Source organism: Octodon degus, unplaced genomic scaffold (genome assembly GCF_000260255.1).
Source record: "Octodon degus isolate 3935 unplaced genomic scaffold, OctDeg1.0 scaffold00141, whole genome shotgun sequence".
Lineage (NCBI taxonomy): Eukaryota > Metazoa > Chordata > Mammalia > Rodentia > Octodontidae > Octodon > Octodon degus.
Window position 1 is genome coordinate 74789 of NW_004524717.1, and position 20000 is coordinate 94788.

General features: G+C 42.5%; 1 protein-coding gene across 4 annotated transcripts in view; it reads left to right on the plus strand.

Moving 5' to 3' along the window:
• Positions 1-6: 6 nt before the first annotated feature.
• The window catches only part of Fam171a1 (family with sequence similarity 171 member A1), a 146463-nt gene continuing 126469 nt past the window's right edge, over positions 7-20000 (plus strand). For all 4 annotated transcript variants that reach the window (XR_002818172.1, XM_004641738.2, XM_023701841.1 and 1 more), the window contains exon 1: positions 7-110. Coding sequence is in view for 3 of the 4 variants with exons in the window: in XM_004641738.2 (XP_004641795.1) it covers positions 11-110 (100 nt within the window). In the remaining variant the exon portion in view is untranslated. The remainder of the gene's footprint in view (positions 111-20000) is intronic.

The window sequence follows — 20000 nt, forward strand, 5'->3', positions numbered from 1 at the left end:
GGGCGCGGAGATGAGCAGGTCCGCGGCGCTGCTGCTCTGCTTGCTGGGCTGCCATGTCTGGAAGGCGGTGACCAAGACGCTGCGGGAGCCGGGGCCCGGAGGCGCCCAAGGTCGGTGGGCGGCGGCGGCGGGAGCTTTGTGTCGCGGGGCCTGCGCAGCCCCGGCCTGCAGCCCGCGGCGCTCCGAGCGGGCAGGCGAGGCTCGGGGGGCGGCAGGGCGCGGCGGGGTGCGCCAAGGTCCTACCCTCTGCGCCGCGGCGCTACGCGCGGCTTGGTTTCCGGGGCTCCCGCACCCCGCGTCCAGCCCCGGCCGCGTCCCTGCACCGGCGCCAAGCGGCGCATGGCTCTTTTGTTGTGGCAGGGACCGGGCGGCCGCCGCCCCGGTGCCCCCTGTGCCCTGGGACTTGGAGTCCGTGGCTGCCGCCCTCCACCCGCCTGTTACAGTTTGGGAAAGTTTCGGGGTCCCCTGCCCAGTCCCTCTCCGAGGTCTTTTCCAGACCCCTAGGGATTTGCTGAGCGGCCTAGGAATCAGGGTGAGAGGAGAAAGGATTGGAACCGGGAGGCCCAGATCACTTAGAAAAAATCATTTCCATGCTTGTGCGTCGCCAGCTCGTGCCTTTTGTCTAATCTTTGGCCTCTGAAAATCAGCTTTCCAGGCGTGGAGGAGCGTGGTCGCTTCTGAGAATGGCCACCAGCCTGTCTTTTGTTTTGTTTTTACATCAGAATTTATTTGAGGGAACCCCGTAGCTGCCTTGGCATGCTTTTGTGGGGACAAAACCGAGTGTTTCTGCGTTGCTGGGCTTCTCAGAGCAGGAATTGAGGCCCGTACAGGAGCATCCGCATCAACCCAGGGCGCCACTTTCCCGGGGCCCTTGGGCCTAGCGGGCGGGTCAGCCCAGAGGCCGCCCCCTGCAGCCACGTGCACCCCGGATTCCTGGCAGGAAGGTGTGCGTCCTGCAAAGTTGACCCCACACAATGAATGGAGGAGGAGCGCGCCATCCGCAGCCTCCTACTGGGATCCTGCCTTAGGTTTTTCACCTACTGACCAGTTCCAGGGATCAGAGACTCCTGGACAGCCACACCGATGTTGTGACAGGAAGAGGAGGCTCTGGCGACAATCTGAGTTTATTTTATTATCTACATGTTAAGGAAAGGTTCTCATAACCAACACTTGGTGAATTGTGTAGAAGCATGGCTTCTATAGGTCTATATGACCGACATGGATTGTGTGTACATTTAATAAGGTATATGTATGGAAATGAGTTGTTGACAAGGTACAAAAAGACCCATATGTCTCCTTACGTAGGAAATAGATGTCTATGACATTAGATCATCAGGGTTGAATTGTAGCGGCCTTAGTGTTTACCCTACTGCTTTTGAATGTTTTTAATGAATATGATATTTGTGTCTCAGTGAGGCCATTATTTTCAAAGAGCAGATTGAATTTTTTGTGTTGCACTTGGAATAGCAATATAGAGGAACACCTAGTAGATGCACTTATAAAATAGAGAAAGGCATGACCTCAATTTAGAGACAAAATCGTAAGAAAACCTATGAGATCAAAGATTAGATTTAATTGAGCTGTTGCTGCTAAAGCCCCCCAAATTGAATAGCCAGTAAAACGGTAGTGAAATGATTAACCTGTGAGCATATTTATGTTATAGCTAGGAGTATTTTAGTATGTAATATGACTTGGATGGAAAAGCAAGTATGGTGGAATATTGCTCCCCTTGGATTGCATACTTGGTTTGTCATTTAGACCGAGGATGGCTTTTAAGGTGTTAAACCCGGGGGCTGAATCCAAAGTCTGGGTCTTAACTACCTGGCGTTAGTGTTTTCAGCTACTTTTGTTGCTGAGGAAATAATTTCTCTGTTGACATTCAAGGTTGTCTTTAGCCTAGTGAGCTTGGCAAAGCATCTTGACTTGTCACTGTCTTCTAGTTTTTTAATTTGTATCTTTTCTGTGATCTATTTTTATACCAAGGAGTCAAATACTGTACTTGGTTTTATGTCACATTTTCCACAGCAGATTGTCCATTTTCTTTGCACGTAGTTGGGGCTCAGATAGTGCTGAATGGGTGATAATACATATACCATAATGTAATGTGAAGTTGTGAATATTGCATACATTTTTAAGAAGAAAAGTTCAAGCTGGGTGTGATGGCATGCATCTGCAGTCTCGGAACTCTGGAAGGGTGAAGCAGGAGAATCTCAAGTTTGAGCTCAGTGTGGGCAACCTAGTGACTTAACAAGAAATCTCAAAAAAAAAAAAGATTAAAAGAGTAGGCATGTAGATCAGGGCAGAGGCCCTGAGTTTAATCCTCAGTGCTACAAAAAATGAAATAAAAATAAATAAATAAGAAAAATTCAATGTTTACTTCATCCAAACCCTAATTTTTTAAGAGTTTTAGTTTTATTGTGGAAGAGACATACTTTTGGACAGACATTACACACACATTGTACACTAACAGCATTTGGAAATAACTGAGGAAAAACTAGAGACCTCAGGCATTCAGAAATCATACACTCTAGTGTTCCACCTAAATTTGTGGGATTCGATGGTCCCTTCTTTGTGAAATGAATCTATATTATACCATCTGGGAAAACTAACATCTGCAAGATTTCTTGGAATATTTTACTGTTTATCTATACAAGATAAAATGTAAGGTTGGCTTCAGATTCTTTTATTGTAGCTGCTCTGATTTGGCAAAGTGATTTGCAGCATAACAGTTGGTCATGTTTCATGTCATTGGTCTGAAGCAAGAACTAGTGCCAGAGGAGGTGGGGGTGTTTTTATGACCTGTTTCTCTGAAGTACTTAGTATCTAACTTTTTATGAGAATTTTAGATGAGCAGTAGTATTCAAAACTATTGACTAACTGGCTTTTTGTGCCACTTACCAAACTGCATGAGGCAGCTGGATCAAAGGGGGCTCGCTGTCCTGGAAGAGCAGTAGGCTGTGCAGATGTACTTTGTAGGGATGAATTTTTGAAGCCTAACATTCTGTTTATGTGCCAGAAAAAAAGGCCAGTGCTAGGTGAAGGACTTCATGCTTAGAATTCTGTTGTATGATCTTTATTTTGTTGCTGTTATCTAAAGTAAGGTGTTTTGAAATGATGTGCTAACTTTTTGTGCATCTCAGAAAAATTGCAGTATGTTGTTTGAGTGAATAGCTTGGCTGCCTCTCTTCTCTCCAAAAGGTCTGTTCTTTACCAAACTCAAACGTCAGTTATTAGACCTCTGTGATCATCCAAAAGTCTAAAGCAGTGGATGGAAGGGTTTTGAAAGGGTCGGCTGACAAGCATGGCTTCTGCTGACATTGTACTAAACACATAACCTCTACTGGAATCCTGGGGGAATTAGACTTGAGAACACTGGGCTAAATTACAAGGCAAATGTGACATCTTCGAAGAGGCAACAGCAGTTTCTAGGGGATTTCTGCAGTCTTCAAAATGACTTCATTTTTGTCTTTGTGAGATGGGGATCTCACAGTGTTACCCATACTGAACTTGAATTCCTAGGTTTGAGCAATCTTCTGGCCTCAGCCTCTTTAGCTGGGACCATAGGGGTGGTCAGTTTGTAAGTTATATTTGTGTCATACTTGTTCTGTAATACTTTGTAACTTCTAGGTTATTGGCTTAAAACCCTAACCAAAAGAAGAAAAATTTTACATGGATTTCTAACCTTGCAAATAAAGATGATTTCTCAGTTTGTGTATTTATTTTGAACAAATGATGTATCTGTATAAAGCAAATCCTGCAATTGTATCATTGTTGGTAAATAATAGGTAACTTGAGTAACCATTAGTAAGAAACATGTGAAACTAAATTGGACAACATGTGTAATACTGTACACTGAAGGATAATTTGCAAAGAAATATTTCAGAGATTTATATGGAAGAGTTTGTCTTATATACTTTTTGTGAAACATGTTTAATGGAAATTATACCTATCAATGCTGTTATAATTTGACCAGGTTATAGAGGAATACTGAAAACAAATCATTTGATTTTGCCAACTACTTGAGGACTTTTAAAAACCACAGTTGTAGCTAAATTATCTTGTTTCAGCAAACATGTAGCTGTATTTTCAAATTAAGCTTCAGGAAAAAAAATAAAATTAAGCTTCAGGACTCTAAATAGATCAGTTAATTGTATGAAATAACTTTTTAAAAAGAAATTCTACAGTGTGAACCAATACATGCCTTACATTAATGACTTGCCTTACATTAATTAAAGTCAGACTTGTAAATAGGAAATAATTAAGGCACTTATCCACTTTAGAAAGGGTTTTCTTGTGAGTGATTTTAAAATAAACAATTTGGTCAACATATTTAAGATGATTCCATCTTCCTCTGATCAAGCAAGTTTCATTTGTGAACTTTTCTTCCTCCGAAATTCAAGTCAGTCTGCAAAAATGCATTTTCTTTCACTTATTCATTACAGAATTTATAACTTCTTACAGACTATAGTAATTAGCTCTTCTATGTGGGTGACTTTCTGTTAGCTGGTATCTTAGCTCTATTTCTTTATACCAAATACACTACTAGACACTTTGTTTCAATGTACCAGAATTACCCTAAGTTCATCATTTTCTGTCCTTCTCCAGCCAACATATCTTAACTCAAAATTTTAGTGTCGCCTTGGTAGATCCTTTTTCTCCCTTGCAATACACAGATCAAGACTGGGGATTGAACCCAAGACCTTTACCTTGAGCTACACCCCCTCTTTATTTTTAAATTTTGAGACGGGGTCTCACCAAATTGATAAATTGCCCAGGCTGGGTCAAAGTTATAATTCTTCTGCCTCAGCCTCACAGAGTAATAAGCAGTAATTTTACAAATGCATTTATATAGTGTGTTTTAGTGCCAGAAGGATTTCTTAGGGACCGAGTTTATTTTAGTTGTTCCAATGACAAGGAAACCTATGCCAAGAGAAACAAGCTGAGTAGGGGTAATATACTCTGCAGACACAGACCCTGCAAGAGATAGCAGGATGGCTCCAAAGATATCCACGTCCTAATCCCCAGATCCTGTGATTATGATAATCTCCATGGCAGAAGAGACTTAAGGATCTTGAGATGGGAAGATCACTTGGGATTATTTGGGTGGGTCCAATATAATCACAGGGATCCTCATAAAAGGAAAGCAGGAGAATGGACTCAACCCTCTGGGACAGTGAAGGCAGAAAGTCCAAGTCAGTGAGTGATTGCAGATACTCCTCTGGCTGCCTGAGAGCAGAGTCGAGTGTTGAGTCCTGAGGGATAGAGGACGGGAAGGAAGGCAGTGATTCTCCCATACAACTGCAGAAGAAATGCAGCTTTCCTAGAATCTTGAATCTAACCTAATATGACTGATTTTGGTTTTCTGGGCTGCAGGACATACGATAGTATATCCATGTTATTTTAAGGCACTGAGATACAGTGATTGTTATTGCAGCAACAGGAGGCTAATACAGATCCTAATGCTTAGGAACTGTGGAAGGAAACACTGCATAGTCAAGGTAATGGTATAATATGAGGCATTTTTTGGAGCCAAGATACTGAAGATGACCATTTGGAGAAATGCTTAGAGTTCTTGAATCTGGTTGGCAGAATTCTTCCAAAATGGAAGCATGGTAGAATCCTCTGGAAATCTACTCAGGACACATCTCGCCATCACCAGAATAACTATTTTCTGCCAAGTAGGATCAGTGAGTTGCTACTTCTCCTTTGTTCAAAAGCAAGGTAAGTCAAGTCTGCTGTGTTCCTTCCAGAGTTGAAGTTCATCCTTGCAGGGAGAACATGGTAGCCTTTGAAACTCTTTGTCAAAAGCCTCTTTTAGAAATCTTGCTTGCCTACAAGTTTAGTTGTAATTTTTTATTGAAAAAGTGTGTTAGTGAGCTTTCCATTGCCATGACAAAATGCTAATAATAGTTGACTTTTGCAGGAGGAAGCTCGATTTGGGCCCCTGGTTTCAGAGGTTTTGGTGCAATATTGCTTGGCTGGTAGGGAGCTTGTGGGAGAAGAGAGATGCACACTTCATGTCTGCCAGAAAGCAGAGAGAAAATTTGCCCTTACGGTAGAATCCCTCATTCTAAACCCTTCAGCTGTGATATATCCATGGCTAATCCATAGACAAAGTCCGAATCATTGCGATCCAGTCACCTCCCAATGGTGCCATCTCTGGTCACTGCTGTTTTGGGAACCAAACTTTTAACACCTAAGCTTTTGAAGACCATTCAGATTGAAAACGTAACAGATTTAACTGTTAGTCACCAAGTGAGGTAGAGGAAAGTTGCAGTCTTGTCACCTGGACCCTCAGTACCTTGAAATATTAAATTTGAATGGTAACCTGGTTTTCTCAGAGATGTTTCACACTATCTGTGATATTTTGCCACTTATGCTAGGCAGTGGAGCCTCTTTGGTTCCAGGGATGCACCATTTGAGCACTTGACAAAGTCCTCCTGCTGGCCAGAGCAGGACCAGTGTAGAACAAGCCTCCAAACTGAACTGTTTATTTATTTATGTTTTTTGAAACAGGATCTCGCTATGCAGCTCAGGATGGCCTGGAGGTCACTGTGTAGCCCAGAGTTCTCTTGAACTCACAATGATCCTCCTGCCTCAGCCTTCTGAGTACTGCAATTATAGGCAAGTGCCTCCATGCCGAGCTGTACTGTACCTTTTAAAGAGCATAAGGACAGTGCACTTGCTTTGCCTCCTGCAGTTTCCCTCTTGGTGAGAGGTTCAGTGTAACCCAGAAAGGGGACCTAAATGACACTGGAGAGGGTCTCAGAGCAACAGCTAAAGGGATCACTGGTAATTTGATGGAGTAGTATGGGATTCAGACCTCACACCCTGGAGAAGGAGAAAGATGATGATGTCCATGGCCTTAGTCTCCACCCCAGGAATTGACCTCTAGGACAGAGAGAAGCTCGTAGCTTCCCCATTCCTGGACTTTGACCAAAGGGGATGGGGAGTGGTTAGTGGGAAAGGGAGAGAATCACCTAGTTGTAGTACTTTTAGACTTGGTATCCTGCACATTAATGTATTACATCATATCCCCCAAGTATTATTCACTCATTACTCTCAATTTCTTCTACTACTTAGACCGTCCTCCTAGAGAGCTTATCTTTCTCTCTTTGTTTCATTCTGTTCTTTTGGCGGAGGCTCACTTCCACATTATCTCTGCTTAAAGCCATTTCATATTTCTCTCCTGCAGAAAAAAAATGTTTAGTATTTCCCATGTCCCCAAAGTATGAAATCTAATGTGCCAAGTATGGTCTTCCCAGACCCCCTGTTTCTCTCAAGTGCATATCTGTCCCAACTTTACCTTTTATTCTTCTACAGTAGAACGCTCTTCCATCACTATGAAAGTGGTCACTATACCATCTCACTTCTACAGCTTTGTTTTTTTCTGCTCTTGAAATCAAGTTCCCGTTCAGCACTTGCTGTGTGAAGACAGTGTGCCAAATGCTTATCAGATGAAAAGGCAGTCTGTGTGGGAGAGACAATACACTTGTGTGTAAGCTGATGATTTAGAGGTCTTTACTCCTAATATTTTACAATCCAATTGGAAAACAATTTTTAAAAAAAAGGTAAAGAAGGACATTACAAAAGTCATTTTTATATAATTTAGCAAAGCCCATGAGTAAGATAAAACCCACCAATGCCTGTAACTGGAAGTCCAGCTATCAGTTGTCTGTAATGTTTAGTCCAAGGATTTACCCACAGGGACACAGGGAATTTTTGTTCCTGAGAGCATAGGCATGTACCATGTCACTGCATGCTTGTACGATGGGAGAGTTGAATTGAAGAGTTATCTTTTGGAAATCAGATGTTTAAGCTGCCTACAGCATAGATTGGGTGGTACTGAAGCTACAGCCATTAGAAACTCATTGGTAGCGAAGTTTTTTCACATTATATAATCTGAGTAGAAAGATATGATTATCAAATACAAAGTTAAGATTTATTAAATATTTTGAACCTTCACTGTATATATAGTATAAAAAAGACATGCACAAATGTGAAAACTGGCAAGATCTTTTGAAATGGTGGAAAGTAGCAAATAGCATAGGAAAAGATGGTCAGGAAGATTACAAGTGAGCATTGCATTTCTAAAAACTTACTTTGTTTTGTTATTGTGCATATCTTGTTTTAAACTGTATTCCACAGGAATAAAGAAGTATAAATTTAATGAGGAAAAAATCCAACTATTTTCAAGTCAAAGTAATATTTTCAGTTTTATGGACTGAATATTTTGAGCTCAGAATTAAAATAGAAAAACGGTTCAATTTGTAGTGGGGAAAAGATTTATTTGTTTTTTTATTTTTTTTTAATGTATTTAGTATGGGGGTCAACAGGGTCTCACTACACAGATCTGACTTGTAGTAATCCTCCTGTTTTCAGACTCCCAAGCCCTGGGATTACAAGCGCATACCACGCCCATTCTCAGCATGCCCAGGGAGCGGGGCCTGCAGGCCTCACAGGTGATGGAACTCCTGGGCCCACATCTGCCTAAGCTGGCACTTTAATCCACTGAACTATCTGGCTGGCCCATTATTTGTTTGTTTGTTTTCAGTCAATTTCACTGTGTAGTTCAGGCTGACCTTAAACTCACTTTGTAGTTACAACTGGCCTTAGACTGGAAGCAGTCTTCCTGCCTCAGCCTCCCAAGTGCTGGGATTACAAGCATTGCCCGCCAGAGGAAAGATTTTTAATGGCATTTTGGCAGAGCTAAATGAAACACACTGAACATGTTGATTCAAAGTGTCTTTAGTCAATAAGATGATTCATATTAGTGCTCAGCTTCAATAGGTGAAGTTTACTCTCTGCCTCTATGTTGATAGAGTATGGTGTGGTCGGGTTCATTGGGTCCACAAACACAGTTCATATCATTACTTTTGGAAAGAAAGGTCAACAAAGTGTTCTCTAGTGGAAATTTATTTCAACAGAGAGAATTGAAACACATGCACATTGTCAATATTTTATAAATAACATTAATTTTAACAATTACTTATTATAATATTTGTTAATAATTTAGACAAGAACTTTTCTGGGCCATTGGTTAAACTTTCTTATGAGATAAAAGTAAAAAGAGGGCTTGCAAAATTTAGATCCAAAAATTTAAAAAAAAAAAATTTAGATCCAAATATAAATCCAAATAAATAAAAAAAATTTCTTTATGGGCAGTAATTAGAGTAGTAACAAAGCTACAGAATGAGACAAACTCTTTTATTTCTTAAACCAGTGGGAAAAAGACAGATCTTTTAGGTCAACAAAAATGCTCACCCATCAGGCCTGCCGTGCTAGCCCCACCCCCCAGGCGCACTGAGACTGTGATTGAGACTGGACATGGTGGCACACGCCTGTAATCTCAGCACTTGGAAGGCTGTAAACAGGAAAATCACTATGAGTACAATCTAGTAGTGAGACCCTGAACACCCTGTAGACTCTTCCCTAAAATATAGCAAAATTAATTAATTAATTAAATAAATAAAATGCTCACCCAATGAAGAATGAATAGAAACCAAGCATGGTCATCTGTGGCTATAATCTCAGCGCTCTGTGAAGCTGACTAAAAAAGGTTATAAGTTCAGGCTCAACTGGGACAATTTAGTACTAGATTTAGCAATATCCTTTCTCAAAATGAAAAAAGTAAAAGAAGAGCTGGGATGGAGATCAGTGAGAAGACCCTGGGTTTAGCCCCAATACTGGAAAAAAAATTTAATGAGTGGAAAGTATGACTTTAACCAAGCTGTTATCTTTGGCTGTCCTGATGAAGGCACAGGTTCTAGAGAGGGCTTAGGACACAATCTTGCTGTTGTGAGCTGGCCTGGCCACCCCCTCAGGATTGTCTTTGGTCTGAGGAGCTGGATTCAAGGTTGCTGTTGGCTCCCGGGATACATTTGCAGGAGGGTGTGAAATGAGGTCCTCAGGCAAATGCTGAACACAGCACACTGTTCGCACCTGTGCCAACTGGCGGTGCAGGGCTGGCCAGGCAGCCCCAGACAAGAGCCTCTTTGTGTCCAGAAGAGCTGCACTGAGTCCACAGGTGGAAGATTCCAGGAAATATTTGTTTTAATGATAACAGCTAATTGGTTGCTTTGAAGTCTTGTTTGTGAAAGATGGTCTGAGGCATAGAGGAAGAACACCCAGGGAAGCATGCAGAGAGGTCTGGATACTCTAAGAACCATAGTGTTAGTTTTCCAGAAGTCCTTAACAAAACACCTTACTGTGTCTCAGCTTTCCAGGGACCCACATTTGGGCATTGTATGGCTCTGCTGAGGCTTTGCTTGGTGCTCCTTGAGGCCAGTATAAAAGTACCAGCTAGGCCTTGTGCCTTCTGGGAGGCCCTAGGAAGAGTCCACTTGCAGCCAGTCAAGAGGTCAGCATCTAATTCCTCGCAGATTCAGCACTGAGACACCTTGTTCTGCTGTCACCAAGAGCCATTCTTGGCTCCATGAAGCCACTTGCAATCTTCGTCACCTTGTGCCTTCTAATGCTAAACCAGCATGTGAAGCCCCCTCCCCACTCAGATCAGATCACTCTGATTTCCTCTTCAGCTGTGTCTCTGGCCATCCCCAGAGAAAACTCCTCGGTTTAGGGTTCCTATGATAAGACTGGATCTACCACAAAATCCAGGACAACCTCCCTGTGATTTTAATGACTTCTGTAGTCCCTTTGCCTATGTTCACAGGTTTCAGGAGTGAGGGCCTGGGCACTCCACCAGAAGCAGCCCCAATATGGAAGATGTGCTGTACCCACTATAGCCATGCCCTCCATGGGGACCGAGAGGAGGAGAAGGGAGACTTCCAAGGGTGCTCTTGGCAATTCTCAAGCAAGGTTGCAGGCTGGCAACGTCTTGCCACTTATTACCCTAAGAATTTAGAACCTAGGATGGGCACATATTAGAAAAAAAAAAAAAAAGTAAGGGAGCTCATGTAATACCAAAGGCTATCTGTAAAGTGCTGGGCATAAAGTTGAAGTTTTGTACTTTGATCCTTAAAGTCTAAGAGTGAAGTTTATTTAGAGAACTGATTTTTTAAATTTTCCAGGGGCTAGGGAGATGGCTCAGTGGAATAAGTGCTTCTCTGGCAAGTGCAAGGGCCTGAGTTCAATCCCCAGTTCTGCCAATAAATAAATAAATAAATAAATAAAATTTTCCAATGTAAGAATATTTATAATATTTCTGTTACATTTAATGTTGTGTGCTCCATCTTGTCTAAGAGAATAGCTGTGTTCCCCCAGATAAGAATTAAAAACTATGCAAAACAACTTGATGGATTATTTTATTTCACCTTCACATGAATCCTTTGAGGTGTAAATACTGTTCTCATTTTATGGAAGAGGAATGTTAGTCACAAAGAAGGGAAACGACTTTCCCAAAGTCACACAATGAAGGGCAGAGCTCTGTATCACAATTGGCTTTGTCCTCAGACTGCGCTGCTTTGACTTGGGGGATTTCACGTTGCTTTGGTCATTGTGGCATTTTGTCATTATAAATAAGGGACTTGTAATCATTCCGGTCATTTTTCATGAAGAAAGGCAACCATGTCCCTTGTGTGGTCCCGGTTTGTCTTTGACCCTTGGAAAGAGGCCTTGAGCAGCTATTTACCAAGCATGTCCTCAAAGCAAAGCCTGGTACTTGGAGCTATGTGTGGGATCCAGATGTGTGAAAGAAACTGCAATGCACACAGATAATCCTGATGAGCGCTTAGGGAGGTCAGATAGAGCAGGGCAGGGTTTGAGGCTACACCTGCTGGCTCGGGTTGAAAGGGCATTAGTGTTTGCAGACTGTTTACACAGGAGAAACCTCTTGGAACTTTGCAATTGGTGAGTTGGGCTCGGGAGAGATTTGTCCCCATTCCCCATTCAGCAAATCTTTGTCCCTGTTCAGGGCCAACCACTGTGTTGACTTTTCTATCATAGATGAGTTTTTGTTTTTGTTTGTAGAATTCCATATAAATGGGATCAGGTGGATTTTCTCAGTATGGTAGTTTGCCTCCCTTTGTAATGCTGAGTAGTTTTTTACAGAATGACTATTGCAGGTTGTATCTGTTCTATTAATGGACACTAAAGTTGTTTCTACTTTGAGCTATTTGTACATATAGTTTCTATGAATATTACAATATCTCTGTGCACATATATTCCATTTTTTTCTTGAGAAAATACCTACAAGTATAATTGCTGGGTGTCAGGGTAGGTAAGTGTTTGGTTTCATCAGAAACTGCTAGAACTTTTTCCAAAGTAGTTGTATCTTTCTGTTTCCCACCAAAATGTATAAGATTCTTCTCTTGTTCCATTTTCTCATCAGCATTTGGTGTTGCCTTTTTAATTTTAGCCATTTTGAGGACAGATTTATTTATACATGCATCTGATGAAAATATATAGTGCTTATATTCTGCTTTCCAGGCATAAATGTCTTGCATTCTTAAAGAGTGTTGAAGCATTTTTAGAAATCAAAATTGAACTTTCATTACCTAGTTGTTTATTTTCAACATCTTAATACAAATTGTTTTTATTTTATTAGTTCTATCACATCAAGTTACCATAATTACTATCCCACTTAATCACTTACCTGTTAGATAAGCTATGATACAGATGTGTGTGTGTGCACATGAGCGTGTACACACTTATGCATGCATGTGTTTGCACCTGTGTGTGCTTGCAGTTGAGCTAGAAAAGAAGAAAAAGAGAAAATAGCCTTTCCACTGAGGTCATGTGCCAAGCTTGAGGTGATATGGAACTCTCTGGATGCCAGCTCCTTGCTTTAAAGGCAACCCAAGTACCCATGCCAGTTGAAAGGTACAGGTGTTGATATGTTCAAAAGAGCCAGGATCTCTGAATGCCTAAGCAGCTTCTAGAAGTTACTTGGGACATTGTATTACAACCCTGTGAATCATCACTGCATTGAATCAATTCCTCAAAATATTCTCATGGTGTTAAAATAATAAAGTTCCAAACATGTCCATTGTAGAAGTGAGAAAATTTAAGTCAGTATGGCGTGTCCCAGGAGATGGTCTGCTGGAAACAGTTAAAGGCTCGAGATTTAAATAGCTGTGCCCAAAAAGTTAGACAGGGTGTGGCTGCTCCCTTATTTCTCCAGCAGTGGTCCCTTTCATAGAACAAGCGTGTGGTACCAGTGTGACTTGCCACACTGCAGTAGCAGGAGCCATAGCTCACTCTCCTTATGTCAAGTGTTCTTAGAGAATGAACCGCACATCAGACTGGGGGCTTCCCGTGGCCTCGCTCCCCAGGCCTCTTCCTGAGACTGCATTGCCTGGAGGGTACCACTGGCCTGTACCTTTGCAGACCTCTGAGAGCTCAGGATGTGGCAGTGGTTTGCTCACTGAAGTTGATGGTGACAGCGTGTGAATGAGAGGGCCATGCTGCCAGGTGTAACCCTACTCTTGATTACTCTTGCTCGGTCAGCACAAACCTGGACTGTCCAGTGTCAACAGCATTAACTCTGAATCACTATCACCTCATGGAGCGAGGGATACAGTTGACCTTTTCGATGAGGATACTTGGCCATGTGTGAATTTAATGGAACTGAGCTATTTCAGCCATCTGCATTTAGGATGAAGGCAGCAAGCTTAGGATACAGTGTCACATGGTTTTTCTTATATGAGAAATCCAAATTATAAATAAAGAGCACAATAAAAATAGAAGTAGGGAGATACATCTTTCTCAAATGGCAAAGGGATTAGGAGATGAAGGAAGGGAAGAGCGATGGCATGAAAAAGGAACTAGGAGGTGTTATGTCCATGTACTAACTCCACACAAGGAAAGTAAACACCATGTACTGCGAGCATGGACTAATATGAAATAAATGATTTTAAAAAAAAAAGGAAGTACGTTGGAGTGAGGTCTCTCTCTTTACAGTTCTATTTCTTTTCTTTTGAGCCCTGTCCTAAGTTTTCTATTTCAGAACTGCCTGGTTTTTTCTTTTTTTTTTTTTAGAAACTTCCCATGTGTACATCTTAGTACCCTTTTAGTGAAAATGTGTTCTCCACACCCTTTTCTGGCTTCTTTGAATTCTGCATAGGCAAATGGAAGTAGTAACACAAACAGCCTTTCTGTTGTGTATATTAAAATAGATACTTTATAAAAGGAGAAGGGTTTTTTCATAGTTAGGACACTTGCTGTGATGGTCATGATGCATACTCTTGAGTCACATTCCTTCTTGTAGGTCCCACATTAATGTGGGGTTTAATGGAACAGGAGAAAGTTGTGCTCTTGGATGATTCTGGGATTGGTGAGTGATCTATTATTGTGTTAGTGTGTCTGATATTAAGAAAATCTGTGACTATTCCAGGTTGGAAAATAAAACATTATTAGATAAATGCAAGTATTTTATTCTGAATATTGTAATTCAAAAGAGCAGTTTCTGCTCCTGAAAGGTGGCATGAAGAAATGGCTTGTGTTGGATGGCCTTTGGGATTTAAAACATTCCCAGGGAGTCAGAGACTGGAGGTGATGGGGATTTTGATGGCATCTTCAAAACCTGGTCTTTCGCTTGAGCTTGGCAGGGCGCCTCTTGTCACCTCCCATTTCTTTCTCCATGTTTCTGCTATGTCGAGGCATATGGTGAAGGCATAGCATAATCAACTGGTGAGGGCGGAGGATGTGATGTCTGCAGTCTGCTCAAGTTTGCAGTCCATCTGCTGGGGCACAGGGAGCCCTTTCCAGAGGCAGCACTGCTCCAGGCCCTGCGTCCACCTTTTGTCCAAACCGCGCTGGAATGGCCATAGCAAGATTAAGTCTCCCCGCTCTGGATGGCTTTGATGAACACACAGTGTGAATACTCCAACATACCTTTATGGATACATTGTTTTTCTTTTATTATACATTGTTTTCTGCCTAGTGAAAATGAAACTCAGGGTAGGTCCTTTCAGCTCATTCCTCTCTTGGAAGAAAGAGCAAACTATATGAGGGGCTTTTAGTACACATTTTTTATTTTCTTTAGAATTTATTTTTGTATGGAAATTAGGTTTTTAGCTGGATTTAATATTGATAAAAAGGCTCTCATATTTTGTCAGCTATTCTTTTGGAACACATTTTTTTTTCCTCCAGCTTTGAATCTCATTTGTCCTTTAAAATTTTTTAAACAAAATCACTGTTTACATTGTAAGGGTGATCTTTCAATGTCTTGATGGAAATCTATTAGATACAGCATTAAATATTAAAGTTAGGCATTCTAAATCAGTCATAAAGTACCTCACAGCTGCTAAGTAAACACGAGAGAGAAGTCACAGGCTTCTGGACCAGGGATTTAGTTATGTGTAATCATTAGATAAAATGTTAATTGATAGGGCTGATTCCTGCTCAAATCTTAACCTATCTAGATTGAGACTCCTTAGATTCCACATGAGGGAAGGGCTGACAAGACTTGAAGTTGATTTATCCCTCTGCTAGCTTTTTTCAGATGGGCTGTCTTTATCCATCTATCTGTCCATCCAAAAGTCTCCGCCTTCCTTATTTTTCACCACTGAGATGTTGATACCATTGTTACGAATGTGCGTGGTCTTTCACAGATTTTCAAGTGCCTTTGGATCCATGTTCTATTTTTCTCCTCATAATCCTGAGAAGTATGCAGGAGAGGTATGATTCCTTTTCATAAATGAAAAACATGTGACTGGAAGTGGCTGGCAGAGCTTGGAGGCGGTGATCCGCAGCCCACTCCCTGGCTCATAGTGATTCCTGCACCCAGCTCTTGTCAGAACAGCCCAGGTCTTGAGCAGCGGTTCCTGCAACTCCTAGCAAGGTGCACACGTGCACAAGGAGGTGAGCACGGGGCGATGGCCCCCGCCCTGGGGATACAGTGAGACTTGGGCTGTGTTTTCCAGGAACCAAGGCTCCCTGGGGAAACAGAGTAACAGTAAATGAGAGCGGGAGCCTAGTGCTATAGGTGAGAGCGCCCCCTGCAGGGAAGGTGAGGCAGGGTTTGCAGGAAGGAGTATTTGTGCTGGGTGGGGTTGGAAGGCAATGGATCCTTGCGAGGAGACCTGACTTAGGCCACTCTGCTGTGTGTGGGAATTGTAACCTGGGAATAAGAGAGTCATGACGTTATCTGCAACCAAGATGCCCAAGTTTATAAAGTATTTGGAAAAAGAGCATTTATTTATTATTTTTCTGTGTGTGTGTGTGTGTGTGTATTTGTGTGTTTGCACTATCAATCATGGGAGCAGCTGGTAAACTCTTGCCTCATGCCATAGGAGGGTGTAATGAGTAGTGGGTGTTATTCTAGGCCTGTGAACTGGTTGCTGTGTCTGATCTTCCTCTCAAATTATTATAAATTCTCCTTCCCCATTCCATTTTTCTGCTTGGTTGATTAATCTTCAACCAGACTTTCCAACATCAAAGGATCTGGCCTTTCCAGTCTGACTTTCTCCAACCCTGGCTGCCTCTACTAATCTCATGTAATTTATTTAGAATGCAGTTAGTTGTCTTTGTAACTGACCTCTGTTGCTTGCTTTCCTCAATCTTGTTCTTGCTTTTTCAGTCAAGTTAACCAAAACATGCCCACAGCACAGCAAGCAAAGTGTTATGAAAGGTTCAACCCCTTTAAAGTCAATCTCGGAAGAGGAAGAAAGAAACTGTGGAAACTGTTCGCGAAGCCACTTGTGCTCAGACCTTAGTTTATGTAAGGGTTATCAAATGTGCAGTGTTTATCTTCCTGAGCCCTAGAGCTGTTCAAGATAAGGACCTATGGTTCAGTTTCTTAGTGATAGAGTGGGAGCAACTTAGTTCTGAGTGGAAGAGGGCCCTGGGGAGGTTTTCATGGGCACCCCCCAAGTGTAGGCCTCTTCTGGCCATCAGGAATGCATTGGAGGCTCCTTGCTGAGGAAGAAAGTGAGAGGAAAGGTGTTGCAAAGAGAACCCAAATTTAAATGCTGTTTATTCATTCATTCATGGGTATTTATCAAGCCCTCCTCTTATTTGTCAGGCAGTAAAAAAGAAACCTGGAAGATCACTATGAGTCTGAGCTACATAGTGAGACCCTGAACATGAACAACAAAAAGAAACCCATGATTCCTGCCTTTTGACTTTGCAATTTGTGGCATGTGGTAAAGCATTCAATTTGCAAGATTGTTCTTCCACATGGAAAAATAGTGTGCTCAGTCCTGTGGAAGAACACCTGTCTACAGATGTGACTGTGTGTGCTTCTAACTATGTGCCGCTTTTCTTCCTTTCTTTTCTTCTTTTGTGGTACCAGGGATTGAACTCAGGACCTTACACTTGCTAGGCAGGCGCTTATCCTACTGAGCTATATGCCGCTTTTCTTGATGATGCTCTAAGAAACTTTCTAGCCACTGCAGAAACCCAGGATCACTAACACATCAGTTAACAGCTATCACGAAACCGAGAAAGTTACACAATCATATCTAATGTTGAATGTGGAAAATATTTTGTTTTTCCTCACACACTGTTATGTAAAGAATTTGGGGCTGAGGATATAGCTCAGCGGCACAGCAGCTGTCTGGCAAGCACAAGGTGGTGAGTTCAATTCCCAGTACCCAAAAGTATAAATTAATTAATTAAAGCTAACACAGCTAGATGTGGTAGCATGAAGCCAAACTGCTTTAAAGAATTAAGGCTTATGGATAAAGAAAAGGAAAACAGCTTTGTTGTTCTACAGAAAAGGTAAATAAAGCAGAAAAATGTTATGAATTGTAAGGTAGCATGGTGAAAGTAGCCACTGTATGGCTGCCCTCAGCAACTCGCTTGTTCTCACACTATCTGTGCACCGGGCAACAATACAGACAGCTGGTCTCGCTCTTCCTCCCACCTTGTTTCCAGCTCCTGTGGGCTGTGAGTCACCTGGTGATCCTGGAAAATGCAGGCTCAGACTGCGCAAGTCTGGTATGGCCCCTGGAGATGCTGCTGCTCTTAGCAAGTTGCCACGTGGACCACACTTGAGGTAGCTGCTTGCTGCCGTGTGGAGATAGCAGAGACAGACCGGGTTGGATCCAGGACGCGGTCCCCAGCTTCTGGCTCCCTCATGTGTCCTTAGGTTGCTGCTGCTCCTACCAGCAGGCTAGCATGCCATTCTTTTTACCTTAGACTTTTTCTTTATTTTTTTCTTTTATTTTACTTTATTGTACTGGGAATTGAACCCATGGCCTGCTTTAGGTATTTTTTTGTCCTGAATGGAAGGGGGTCGGCATATAGAGGCAGTGGAATTCCCCAGTGACCTGTTGGAAATTCGTCACCCAGGAAATGCTTCATTGCCTGCAGAGTGCCTCAGGACTTCAGTGGAACCTTTAAAATAATCATCTCGGGGACTCTTTGTCTTCAGTGTGTGTTTTTAAGTGACTTAAGTGAAGTCAAGTCCTTTCTTCCTGTCCCATGTGGTTTTCCTACCTCAACACCTTTGGTAAAAGAGCCAGGTGAAAGCTGGAGTGCTCAGAAGTGGGCTCCACACCACCTGGACTATGGCCTCTTCCTGGCATCGGGGTCTGGGAAAGGGCATGGGGTGTTGGGGAGATGTGGTTGAGCAAAGACACTGGGGAGTGCTTGTCCCTAGCACTGGGACTGTCTTCCATTCAGCAGCTGTGTAATCACCACCGCCTGCCCAGGGTTCCATCCTTTTTATACAGATCCTGAGGCTTCCCCCATGCCTCTGAAACAGCCCTCTTGGACCCATGGTGCTTCCACTTAGCAAATACCTTTCTTTACCTTACTGGTGAAGTTGCTGTCTACACTTAGTCTTTGCACTGGTTCACCCCAGATCCAAGCCTTAACCCTGTGCTGTTTGTCCTCTGCTCCCAGCGCTCCCTTTTCCCCAAGTCCAGTAGACAGTTCAAGGCCTGCTTTCCTCCGCTGGCTGCTCTGTTGTGGTTGTTCTCCTCTCATTGCTACCTTCCTTAATCTTCTTTGGGTCCTTCCTGTCCTCAGCCTCCTAATCTTTATTTATTTATATTTTGGCAGAACTGGGGATTGAACTCAGGCCCTTGCACTTGCCAGGAAAGTGCTTATTCTACTGAGCCATCTCCCCAGCCCCAGCCTCCTAATCTTTAGAGGAGGAAGCAGCTCAACTGCCATCTCTGGCCCCCAGGACATCCTTTCTCCCCTGAACTTGTAGATCTGTCCCCAGTCCAGATCTGTCCTCCGATGCCTTGCCTGTGTGAGTCCAGGACTGTGTCCTGCCCTGCTTCCTCCTTGGGGTGCTGTTGGTTGACAGAACCATTCTCACTTTTCTTATAGCATAGGAAGTCATCCCTTTCAGGAGGCCATCTGTGGCGCTCCCATCCAAGGTCTGGGGGCTTTTTTCGCTTTTTTCTGGATCTTGTTCTATATGCTGAAGGTACAGCAAGGTCTGCCACAGGATACTTCCTGCCTGCTTTGCCATTGTTCATGTATCTTAAGGCATCATCTGTTCTCCCCAGGGCCAGAGCTGCCCCTCACCCATCTGGTCCTCAGCAGTGTTTGTTAAAAGCAAATCTTATAGTGCCATTTCTTTCCTTTTCTTCTCTCCCTCTTCTATTGTGTCTTTTCTCCACCTCTCCCTGGAGCCACACACAGGAAATACAACTTCATAACTACAAGAGTAGATTAGATTGATCAGATTTCATCGTCAGGTTTGGTCTGTGCGCAAAGTTTGTTTAAGTGTTTGGTGTGATTGTGATGCGAGGGGTGGGTTGAATGCTTCCTTTGTTTGATGGATGTGCTCAGCTGTGGCCAGCAACAAAAGCTTCCTTTCTGCTGCATCCTTTGTTAAGGGCTGGAAAACTCAGTTCCTTGAAAAGTCACGATGAAGGAGGACTAGTCCGCTTATGAGATGATGCCTGTGAATATAAAGCATTTTATTGGGTAATAAACACGTGATTTGCAAATATTTTTATTTTGTGGTATTGTCATCCCTTTTCCTGAAATAAAGTAACAAAGTCTCCAAAAGCACAAGACCACAAAGTTAGACTGTGTCTCTGGTCCTTAGGCCTGCCAGATACAGTATGGGACATTCAATGAAGTTTGGATTTCAGGTATGCGATGAATAAAAAAATGTTGGTGCTGGGAATACA